This window comes from Fringilla coelebs (assembly GCF_963513975.1).
Source record: "Fringilla coelebs genome assembly, contig: SCAFFOLD_488, whole genome shotgun sequence".
Taxonomy (NCBI): Eukaryota; Metazoa; Chordata; class Aves; order Passeriformes; family Fringillidae; genus Fringilla; species Fringilla coelebs.
This window is the reverse complement of record NW_028167295.1, coordinates 1-11,662: the sequence shown is the minus strand read 5'-3', so window position 1 is coordinate 11,662 and position 11,662 is coordinate 1. Positions and strand designations below refer to the sequence as shown.

General features: G+C 46.1%; 1 protein-coding gene across 1 annotated transcript; it reads left to right on the top strand.

Moving 5' to 3' along the window:
* Positions 1-100: 100 nt before the first annotated feature.
* Positions 101-11,343, top strand: LOC311166063 (tonsoku-like protein; the record flags this gene model as incomplete). The annotated part of the gene is made up of 4 exons (XM_084227543.1): positions 101-173; positions 8,700-8,863; positions 9,270-9,381; positions 11,287-11,343. Coding segments are annotated over 4 exons (406 nt in total), but the record flags the coding sequence as incomplete, so codon positions are not given.
* Positions 11,344-11,662: the final 319 nt, after the last annotated feature.

Below are 11,662 nucleotides of genomic sequence, written 5' to 3'. Positions count from 1 at the left end.
AAAAATTCCCAAAAATATCCCCAAAAATCCCAAAAAAGTCCCAAAAAATCCCAAAAATCCCAAAAATCCCCAAATTCCCCCAAAATTCCCGAATTTCCAGGGGCACCCGGTGAACCCGCGGGATTACGTGGGCTGGACCCCCCTGCACGAGGCCGCCAACCACGGACACCTGGGTGAGAAATTCCCACAAATTTTGGGGATTTTGGGGCATTTTGGGAATTTTGGGGGATTTTTGGGAAGATTTGGAGAATTTTTGAGGAATTTTGGGGGATTTTGGGGGAGATTTGGGGGGATTTTGGGGGATTTTTGGGATTTTGGGAGGGATTTGAGGAGAATTTGGGGAATTTTTGGGGGGATTTGGGAAATTTTGGGGGATTTTTGGAGGGATTTTGGGGGATTTTTTTGGATTTAAAAGGAATTTTGGGGGGATTTGGGGGATTCTTAAGGGAATTTTGGGGAATTTTTGGGAGATTTTTTGGGAATTTTGGGGGATTTTTTGGTGGATTTTTGGGGGATTTTTAGGGAATTTTGGGGAATTTTAGGGGATTTTTGCGGCATTTAAGGAGAATTTTGGGGTATTTTTGGGTATTTTGGGGGATTTGAGGAGAATTTGGGGGAATTTTTGAGGGATTTTGGGGGACTTTTGGGGAATTTTTGGGGATTTTTCGGAATTTTGGGGGATTTTTTTGAGAATTTTGGGAGAATTTTGGGAATTTTGGGGGATTTTTGGGGGTCTGGGGGAATTTTTAGGGAGATTTGGGGGTTTTGGGGGGATTTTTTTTGAATTTTGGGGAATTTTGGGGGGGATTTTGGGGAATTTGGGGAGAATTTGGGGAATTCTTAAGGAATTTTTGGGGAGATTTGGGGGTTTTGGGGGGATTTTTGGGGAATTTGGGGGGATTCGAGAAGAATTCTGGGAATTTTGGGGGATTTTCAGAAGATTTGGGGGATTTGAGGAGGATTTAGGGAAATTTGGGGGAATTTTTGGGGGATTTTGGGGAGAATTTGGGGGATTTTTTGGGGATTTTGGGGGGATTTGGGGGGATTTAAAGGGAATTTTTGGGGGGATTTGGGAGAATTTGGGGGTTTTTGAGAGGGATTTGGGGGATTTTGGGGGGATTTTTGGGGGGATTTTTTGGGGTTTTTTTGGAACTTTTTGGGGGACTTTTGGGGAGATTTGGGGGATTTTTAGGGAATTTTGGGGAATTTTAGGGGATTTTTGAGAAATTTTTGGGGGATTTGAAGGGATTTTAGGGGAATTTTGGGGCGATTTTTGGGGGAATTTGAGGGGACTTTTGGGGGATTTTTTGGGATTTGAGGGAATTTTTGGGGAATTTTGGGGGAATTATTTGGGAATTTTGGGGGTATTTTTGGGGATTTTGGGTGAATTTGGGGAATTTTTGGGGGGATTTTGGGGGGGATTTGAGCAGAATTTGGGGAATTTTTAGGGAGATTTGGGGAATTTTGGGGAATTTTGGGGGATTTTTGGGGGGATTTTGGGGGATTTAAAAGGAATTTTTGGGGGGATTTGGGAGAATTTGGGGAATTTTTGGGGAGATTGGGGGTTTTTGGGGGATTTTGGGGGTTTTTTTGAGAATTTTGGGAGAATTTGGGGAATTTGGGGGAATTTTTGAGGAATTTTTGGGGAGATTTGGGGTTTTGGGGGGATTTTGGGGGGATTTTGGGGGATTTTTGGGAGATTTTTTTGGGACTTTTTGGGAGATTTTTTTGGGACTTTTTGGGAGATTTTTTTGGGACTTTTTGGGGGACTTTTGGGGGGGATTTTGGGGGGTTTTGGGGATATTTTAGGGAATTTTGGGAGATTTTTTGGGATTTGAGGGAATTTTTGGGAGATTTTGGGAGAACTTGGGGGAGATTTGGGGGTTTTGGGGGAAATTTTTAGGGAGATTTATGGTTTTTTGGGGGATTTTAGGGGAATTTTGGGGGGAATTTGGGGGGATTTTTGGAATATTTGGGGGATTTTGGGAGAATTTGGGGAAATTTTGGGGGATTTTTGGGAATTTGGGGGGATTTTGGGGCATTTTTGGAAAATTAGGGGAATTTGGGGGAATTTTTGAAGGATTTTGGGAAATTTTGGGGGATTTTTGGAGAATTTTTTTGAGATTTGGGGATTTTGGGGAATTTTGGGGGGATTTTGAGGGATTGGAGGGGATTTTAGGGGATTTTTTGGAACTTTGGGGGATTTTTGGGGAATTTTGGGGGGATTTGAGCAGAATTTGGGGGGTTTTAGGGGGATATTGGCGGGACTTGGGAAGGATTTAGGGAGGTTTTGGGAGAATTTTGGGGCACTTCAAGGGTATTTGGGGGGATTTTTTGGGGTGATTTGGGGAGGATTTGGAATATTTTGGGTGGATTTTTGGGGGATTTTGGGGGATTTAAAGGAATTTCTGGGGGGATTTGAGGAGAATTTGGGGAATTCTTGTGGAATTTTTGGGGAGATTTGGGGAATTTTTTGGGAATTTTAGGGGGATTTGGGGAATTTTGGGGGATTTTGGAGGATTTAAAGGGAATTTTTGGGGCGTTTGAGGAGAATTTGGGGGAGTTTGGGGGGAGAATTTTGGGGGGGGGTTTTGAGGAGAATTTGGGGGATTTTGGGGGAATTTTGTGGGATTTTTTTGGGACTTTTTTTTTGGGATTTAAAAATGAGATTAACAATGGGATCAGGTAATGGGGTTGGGAATGGGATCGGGAATGGGATCAGGATCAAGATTGGGATTGGGATCAGGATCAGGACCAGGACCAGGATTGGGATCAGGAATGGGATCAAGATCAGGATCAGGATCGGGATCAGGATCGGGATCAGGATCAGGATCAGGATCAGAGTTGGGATCAGGAATGGGGAATAGGATCAGGATTAAGATTGGGATGAGGATTGGGATCAGGATTTGGATCAGGGATCAGGATCTGGATCTGGATCAGGATTGGGATCGGGATCAGGATTGGGCTCAGGATCAGGATCAGGATCATGGTTGGGATTGGGATCAGGAAAGGGATCAGGATCGGGATCAGGATTGGGCTCAGGATCAGGATCAGGATCATGGTTGGGATTGGGATCAGGAAAGGGATCAGGATCGGGATCAGGATTGGGCTCAGGATCAGGATCAGGATCGGGATGAGGACCAGGAATGGAATTAGGAATGGGATCGGGATCGGGATCGGGATCGGGATCGGGATCAGGATCAGGATCAGGAATGGAATTAGGAATGGGATCAGGATCAGGATCTGGATCAGGATCAGGATTGGGATCAGAAATGGGATCAGGAATGGGATTGGGATCAGGATCAGGATTGAGAATTGGATCAGGATTGGGATTGGGATCAGGATCAAGATTGGGATCAGGCTCAGGCTCAGGCTCAGGATCGGGCTCACCAATCCCCTTCCCCAGAGATCGTGCGGCTGCTGCTGGGATCAGGACTGGGATCAGGATCGGGATCAGGATCGGGATTGGGCTCAGGCTCAGGATCTGGATTGGGATCAGGATCAAGAATGGGATCAGGATTGGGATTGGGATCAGGATCAGGACCAGAATTCCCCCCCGCAGAGATCGTGTGGCTGCTGCTGGGATCAGGATTGGGATCAGGAATGGGATCAGGGTTGGGATTGGGATCAGGATCCAGATTGGGCTCAGGATCAGGATCCGGATTGGGATCAGGATCGGGATCAGGATCAGGATCAGAATCCCCCTCCCTAGAGATCGTGCGGCTGCTGCTGGGATCAGGAATGGAATCAGGGTTGGGATTGGGATTGGGATCAGGATTAGGATTGGGATTGGGATCAAAATCAGGATCAGGATTGGGATCAGGATCAGGCTCAGGCTCAGGATCAGGATTGGGATCAGGATCGGGATCAGGATTGGGATTGGGATTGGGATCAGGATCAGGATCAGGATCAGGATCAGGATCAGGATCGGGATCAGAAATGGGATCCGAATCAGGAATGGGATCAGGGTTGGGATTGGGATCAGGATTAGGATTGGGATTGGGATCAAAATCAGGATCAGGATTGGGATTGGGATCAGAATCAGGCTCAGGATCAGGCTCGGGATCAGGATTGGGATCAGGATCAGGATTGGGATTGGGATCAGGAATGGGATCAGGATCAGGATCGGGATCAGAAATGGGATCCGAATCAGGAATGGGATCAGGATTGGGCTCAGGATCGGAATCAGGATCGGAATCAGGATCAGGAATGGAATTAGGAATGGGATCAGGCTCAGGATTAGGATCAGGCTCAGGCTCAGGCTCAGGATCCCCCTCCCCACAGATCGTGCGGCTGCTGCTGGGATCAGGATCAGGATCAGGAATGGAATTAGGGTCAGGATCAGGATCAGGAATGGAATTAGGGTCAGGATCAGGATCAGGATCAGGCTCAGGCTCAGGCTCAGGATCAAGACCAGAATCCCCCAGATCGTGCGGCTGCTGCTGGGATCAGGAATGGGATCAGGGTTGGGATTGGGATCGGGATCGGGATCAGGATCGGGATCAGAATCAGGGTCAGGATCAGGATCGGGATCAGGAATGGGATCAGGGTTGAGATTGGGCTCAGGCTCAGGCTCAGGATCAGGATCAGGAATGGGATCAGGGTTGAGATTGGGCTCAGGCTCAGGATCAGGATCAGGATCAGGAATGGGATCAGGGTTGGGATTGGGATCAGAATCAGGATCAGGAATGGAATTAGGATCAGGCTCAGGATCAGGCTCAGGATCAGGATTGGGATCAGGATCAGAATCAGGAATGGAATCAGGATCAGGAATGGAATTAGGATTGGGATCAGGATCAGGCTCAGGATCAGGACCAGAATCCCCCTCCCCAGAGATCGTGTGGCTGCTGCTGGGCCGGGGTTGGGATCAGGATCAGGCTCAGGCTCAGGATCAGGATCAGGATCAGGCTCAAGATCAGGATCGGGCTCAGGATCACGATCAGGAATGGGATCAGGATCGGGCTCAGGATCAGAATCGGGCTCAGGCTTGGGATCAGGATTGGGATCAGGGTTGGGATTGGGATCAGAATCAGGATCGGGATCAGGATCAGGATCAGGATCGGGATCACTAACCCCCCACCCTCCCCAGAGATCGTGCGGCTGCTGCTGGGATCAGGAATGGGATCAGGGTTGGGATTGGGATCGGGATCAGGATTGGGATCAGGATCAGGATCAGGATCGGGATCACTAACCCCCCACCCCCCCCAACAGAGATCGTGCGGCTGCTGCTGGGATCAGGGTTGGGATTAGGATTGGAAATGGGATCAGGATCAGAATTGGGATCAGGATTGGGATCAGGATCAGGACCAGAATCCCCCTCCCCAGAGATTGTGCGGCTGCTGCTGGGATCAGGAATGGGATCAGGGTTGGGATTGGGATTGGGATCAGGATCATGATTGGGATCAGGATCAGGATTGGGATTGGGATCAGGATCAGGATTGGGATCAGGATCAGGATCAGGAATGGAATTAGCAATGGGATCAGGATCTGGATCGGGATCAGGATTGGGATCAGGGTTGGGATCGGGCTCAGGATCAGGCTCAGGATCAGGCTCAGGATCGGGCTCACCAATCCCCCCTCCCCAGAGATCGTGCGTCTGCTGCTGGGATCAGGATTGGGATTAGGAGTGGAAGTGGGATCAGGGTTGGGATTTGGGATCAGGGTTGGGATTGGGATCAGAATCTGGGCTAGGATTGGGATCAGGATGAGGATTGGGATCAGGATCGGAATCAGGATCAGGAATGGAATTAGAATTAGGATCAGGATCAGAAATTGAATTAGGGTTAGGATCAGGTTTGGGTTTGGGATCGGAATCAGGCTCAGGATCAGGATCGGGCTCAGAATCAGGATCATGGTTGGGATTGGGCTCAGGATCAGAATCGGGATCAGGATCGGGATCAGGATTGGGATCAAGATCAGGATCAGGAATGGAATCAGGATCAGGATTGGGATCGGGCTCAGGATCGGGCTCAGGATCAGAATCGGGCTCAGGCTCGGGATCAGGATTGGGATCAGGGTTGGGATTGGGATCAGAATTAGGATCGGGATCAGGGTCAGGATTGGGATCAGGATCAGGAATGGAATTAGGAATGGGATCAGGATCGAGATCAGGATCGGGATCAGGATCTGGATCAGGATCTGGATCAGGATCTGGATCAGGATCAGGGTTGGGATTGGGATCAGAAATGGGATCAGGATCGGGATCAGGATCAGGAATGGAATTAGAATTAGTATCAGGATCAGGATCAGAATCGGGCTCAGGCTCGGGATCAGGATTGGGATCAGGGTTGGGATTGGGATCAGAATTAGGATTAAGATCAGGCTCAGGATCGGGCTCACCAATCCCCCCTCCCCAGAGATCGTACGGCTGCTGCTGGGATCAGGATCAGGGGTCAGGATCAGGCTCAGGATCAGGATTGGGATCAGGCTCAGGCTCAGGCTCAGGATCCCCCTCCCCACAGATCGTGCGGCTGCTGCTGGGATCAGGATCAGGATCAGGAATGGAATTAGGCTCAGGATCAGGCTCAGGCTCAGGATCAGGAATGGGATCAGGATTGGGATCAGGATCGGGATTGGGATCAGGATCAGGACCAGAATTCCCCTCCCCACAGATCGTGCAGCTGCTGCTGGAGCGGGGTTGGGATCGGGATCAGGATCAGGATCAGGCTCAGGCTCAGGCTCAGGATCAGGATCAGGATTGGGATCAGGCTCAGGATCAGGACCAGAATCCCCCTCCCCAGAGATCGTGCGGCTGCTGCTGGGATCAGGATCGGGATCAGGATTAGGATCAGGATCAGGATCAGGATTGGGCTCAGTATCAGGATCAGAAATGGAGAACAGGATCAGGATTGGGGTCAGGGTCAGGATTGGGATCAGGATCTGGATCTGGATCGGGATTGGGCTCAGGATCAGGATCAGGAATGGAATTAGGATTAGGATCAGGATCAGGCTCAGGATCATGGTTGGGATTGGGGTCAGAAATGGGATCAGGATCAGGATCAGGATCAGGATTGGGATCAGGAATGGGATTAAGATCAGGGTCAGGATCAGGAGTGGGATCAGGATCAGGATTGGGATCATGATCAGGATCAGAATCAGAATCAGAATCAGGAATGGAATCAGGATCAGGATTAGGATTGGGATCAGGAATGGGATTAAGATCAGGGTCAGGATCAGGAGTGGGATCAGGATCGGGCTCAGGATCAGGATCGGGCTCAGGATCAGAATCGGGCTCAGGCTCGGGATTGGGATCAGGATCAGGGTCAGGCTCAGGATCAGGCTCAGGATCAGGATTGGGCTCAGGCTCAGGCTCAGGCTCAGGCTCAGGATCAGACTCACTAACCCCACCCCCCCCAACAGAGATCGTGCGGCTGCTGCTGGGATCAGGAATGGGATCAGGAATGGGATCAGGGTTGGGATTGGGATCAGGATCAGGATCAGGGTTGGGATTGGGATTGGGATCAGGATCAGGATTGGGATTGGGATCAGGATCAGGATTGGGATCAGGCTCAGGCTCAGGCTCAGGATCCCCCTCCCCAGAGATCGTGCGGCTGCTGCTGGAGTGGGGTTAGGATCAGGATTGGGATCAGGAATGGGATCAGGATCAGGAATGGGATCAGGATTGGGATTGGGATCAGGATCAGGAATGGAATTAGGATCAGGATTAGGATCAGGCTCAGGCTCAGGCTCAGGATCCCCCTCCCCACAGATCGTGGGGCTGCTGCTGGGATCAGGATCAGGAATGGAATTAGGATCAGGATTAGGATCAGGAATGGAATTAGGATCAGGATTAGGATCAGGATTGGGCTCAGGCTCAGGATCAGGATTAGGATCAGGATCAGGCTCAGGTCCAGGCTCAGGCTCAGAATCCCCCTCCCCAGAAATCGTGCGGCTGCTGCTGGAGTGGGGTTGGGATCAGGATTGGGATTGGCATCAGGATCAGGATTGGGATCAGGATCAGGATTGGGATCAGGATCGGGATCAGGCTCAGGATCAGGACCAGAATCCCCCCCCCCCCAACAGAGATCGTGTGGCTGCTGCTGGGATCAGGAATGGGATCAGGGTTGGGATTGGGATTGGGATCAGGATCAGGATTGGGATTGGGATCAAAATCAGGATCAGGATTGGAATTGGGATCAGGATCAGGATCAGGCTCAGGATCAGGATCGGGATCAGGATTGGGATTGGGATCAGGATTGGGATCAGGATCAGGATTGGGATCAGAAATGGGATCCGAATCAGGAATGGGATCAGGATTGGCCTCAGGATCGGAATCAGGATCAGGAATGGAATTAGGAATGGGATCAGAATCAGGATCAGGCTCAGGATCAGGATTGGGATCGGGATCAGGCTCAGGATCCCCCTCCCCAGAGATCGTGCGGCTGCTGCTGGAGTGGGGTTGGGATCAGGATTGGGATTGAGATCAGGATCAGGATTGGGATCAGGATCAGGATCAGGATCAGGATCAGGAATGGAATTAGGCTCAGGCTCAGGCTCAGGATCCCCCTCCCCAGAGATCGTGCGGCTGCTGCTGGGATCAGGATCAGGATCAGGAATGGAATTAGGGTCAGGATCAGGATCGGGATTAGGATCAGGATTGGGCTCAGGCTCAGGCTCAGGATCGGGCTCGGGCTCGGGATTGGGATCAGGATCAGGATTGGGATCAGGCTCAGGCTCAGGCTCAGGATCCCCCTCCCCAGAGATCGTGCAGCTGCTGCTGGCCGGAGGCGCCGCCCTGGACGATCCGGGGGGGCCGGGCTGTGACGGCCTCACCCCCCTGCACGACGCCCTGGCCTCGGGACGCTTCCCCGTGGCCCAGCTGCTCATCCACAGCGGGGCCAACCTCGCCCTCAGGAACGCCAAGGTGAGCCAGAACATTCCAGAAAATTTAGGGGATTTAATGGGAATTTTTGGGATTTTTTTTTCTGATTTTTTTGGAATTTTTTGGATTTTTTTCTGATTTTTTCTGATTTTTTCCTAAATTTTAGAGCATTTTTTCAGATTTTTTTCTGATTTTATTCTGATTTTTTTCCAATTTTTTTCCATTTTTTTCTGATTTTTTTCAGATTTTTTTCTGATTTTTTTCTAAATTTTGGGGGATTTTTTCAGATTTTTTTTCAGATTTTTTTTCTAATTTTTTCTGATTTATTCTGATTTTTTGAGCATTTTTTCCTGATTATTTCCCCATTTTATTCCCAATTTTTTCCACTTTTTCCCTGATTTTTTTCCCATTTTATTCCGAATTTTCTTCTCTTTTTCCCCTTTTTCAGGGCCAGACTCCCCTGCAGACCCTCCAGGAATGGCTCCAAAATTTTGGGGCTGAGCTGGACTCAGAAACCTGGGAGAGCGCCCAGGAAACGCTGAAAATGCTCCTGGAAAAAGGTGAAAAATTCAAATTATTTGGGGAATTTATTGATGATTTATTGGGGATTTATTGGGAATTTATTGGGGAATTATTGGGGATTTATTGGGGATTTATTGGGGATTTATTGATGATTTATTGGGGATTTATTGGTGATTTATTGATGATTTATTGGGGATTTATTGGGAAATTATTGGGGATTTATTGATGATTTATTGATGATTTATTGGGGATTTATTGATGATTTATTGGGGATTTATTGATCATTTATTGATGATTTATTGAGGAATTATTGATGATTTATTGAGGATTTATTGATGATTTATTGGGGATTGATTGTGGATTTATTGATGATTTATTGATGATTTATTGATGATTTATTGGGGGTTTATTGGGGATTTATTGGTGATTTATTGGGGGTTTATTGGGGATTTATTGATGATTTATTGGTGATTTATTGATGATTTATTGGGGATTTATTTATTGATGATTTATTGGGGATTTATTGGGAATTTATTGGGGAATTATTGGGGATTTATTGGGGATTTATTGATGATTTATTGGGGATTTATTGGTGATTTATTGATGATATATTGGGGATTTATTGGGAAATTATTGGGGATTTATTGATGATTTATTGAGGATTTATTGATGATTTATTGGGGATTTATTGATCATTTATTGATGATTTATTGAGGAATTATTGATGATTTATTGGGGATTTATTGATGATTTATTGAGGATTTATTGATGATTTATTGGGGATTGATTGTGGATTTATTGATGATTTATTGGGGATTTATTGATGATTTATTTGGGGTTTATTGGGGTTTTATTTGGGATTTATTGGGGATTTATTGGGGATTTTTATATGATTTATTGGGGATTTATTGATGATTTATTGGGGATTTATTGGGGATTTATTGATGATTTATTGGGGATTTATTGAGAATTTATGGGGATTGATTGGGGATTGATTGGGGATTTATTGGGGATTTATTGATGATTTATTGATGATTTATTGGGGATTTATTGATGATTTATTGGGGATTTATTTGGGATTTATTGATGATTTATTTGGGATTTATTGATGATTTATTGGGGATTTATTGATGATTTATTGGGGATTTTTGGGGGATTTATTGGGGATTTATTGATGATTTATTGGGGACTTATTAATGATTGATTGGAGATTTATTGATGATTTATTGGGCATTTATTGATGGTTTATGGGGGATTTATTGATAATTTATTGGGGATTTATTGGGGATTTTTTGGGGTATTATTTATGATTTATTGGGGATTTATTGATGATTTATTGGGGATTTTTTGGGGATTTATTGATGATTGATTGGGGATTTATTGATGATTTATTGGGGATTTATTGATGATTTATTGATGATTTATTGGGGATTTATTGATGATTTATTGGGGATTTATTGGGGATTTTTTTATGATTTATTGATGATTTATTGGGGATTTATTAGGCATTTATTGGGCATTTATTGATGATTTATTTGGGATTTATTGGGGATTTATTGATGACTTATTGGGGATTTATTGATGACTTATTGAGGATTTATTGGGAATTTATTGATGATTTATTGATGATTTATTGATGATTTGTTAGGGATTTATTGGGGATTTATTGGGGAATTATTGATGACTTATTGATGATTTTTTGGGGATTTATTGATGATTTATTGGGGAATTATTGATGATTTATTGAGGATTTATTGGGGATTTATTGATGATTTTTTGGGGATTTATTGATGATTGATTGGGGATTTTTGGGGGATTTATTGGGCATATTTTTGGGATTTATTGATGATTTTTTGGGGATTTATTGATGATTTTTTGGTGATTTATTGATAGCTTATTGATAATTTATTGATGCTTTATTGGCAATTTTTTCTCTTTTCCAGCCCCTCCCGACGACCCCGAACGGCCCCAAAATCCAAATTCCAGCCCCGGCCGCAAACGCCAACGAACCCAAGACACCAAAAACGACCTCAAAAATCCAAATTTCCCCAAACCCACCTCAGAAATTCCCAAAATCCCTCCAGAAAATCCAAATTTTCCACCTCAAAATCCAAAATTTTTGCCTGAAAATTCCAATTTTTTCCCCAAAAAATCCAAATTTTTGCCCGAAAATTCCAATTTTTTACCTGAAAATTCAAATTTTTTGCCCGAAAATTCCAATTTTTATCCCCAAAATTCTCAGCCTGCTCTGATTCCTGAGGAGGAATTTTTGGAGCAGGAGGATTGGCTGGAGGACGATTTGGGACCATCCAGAAAAAA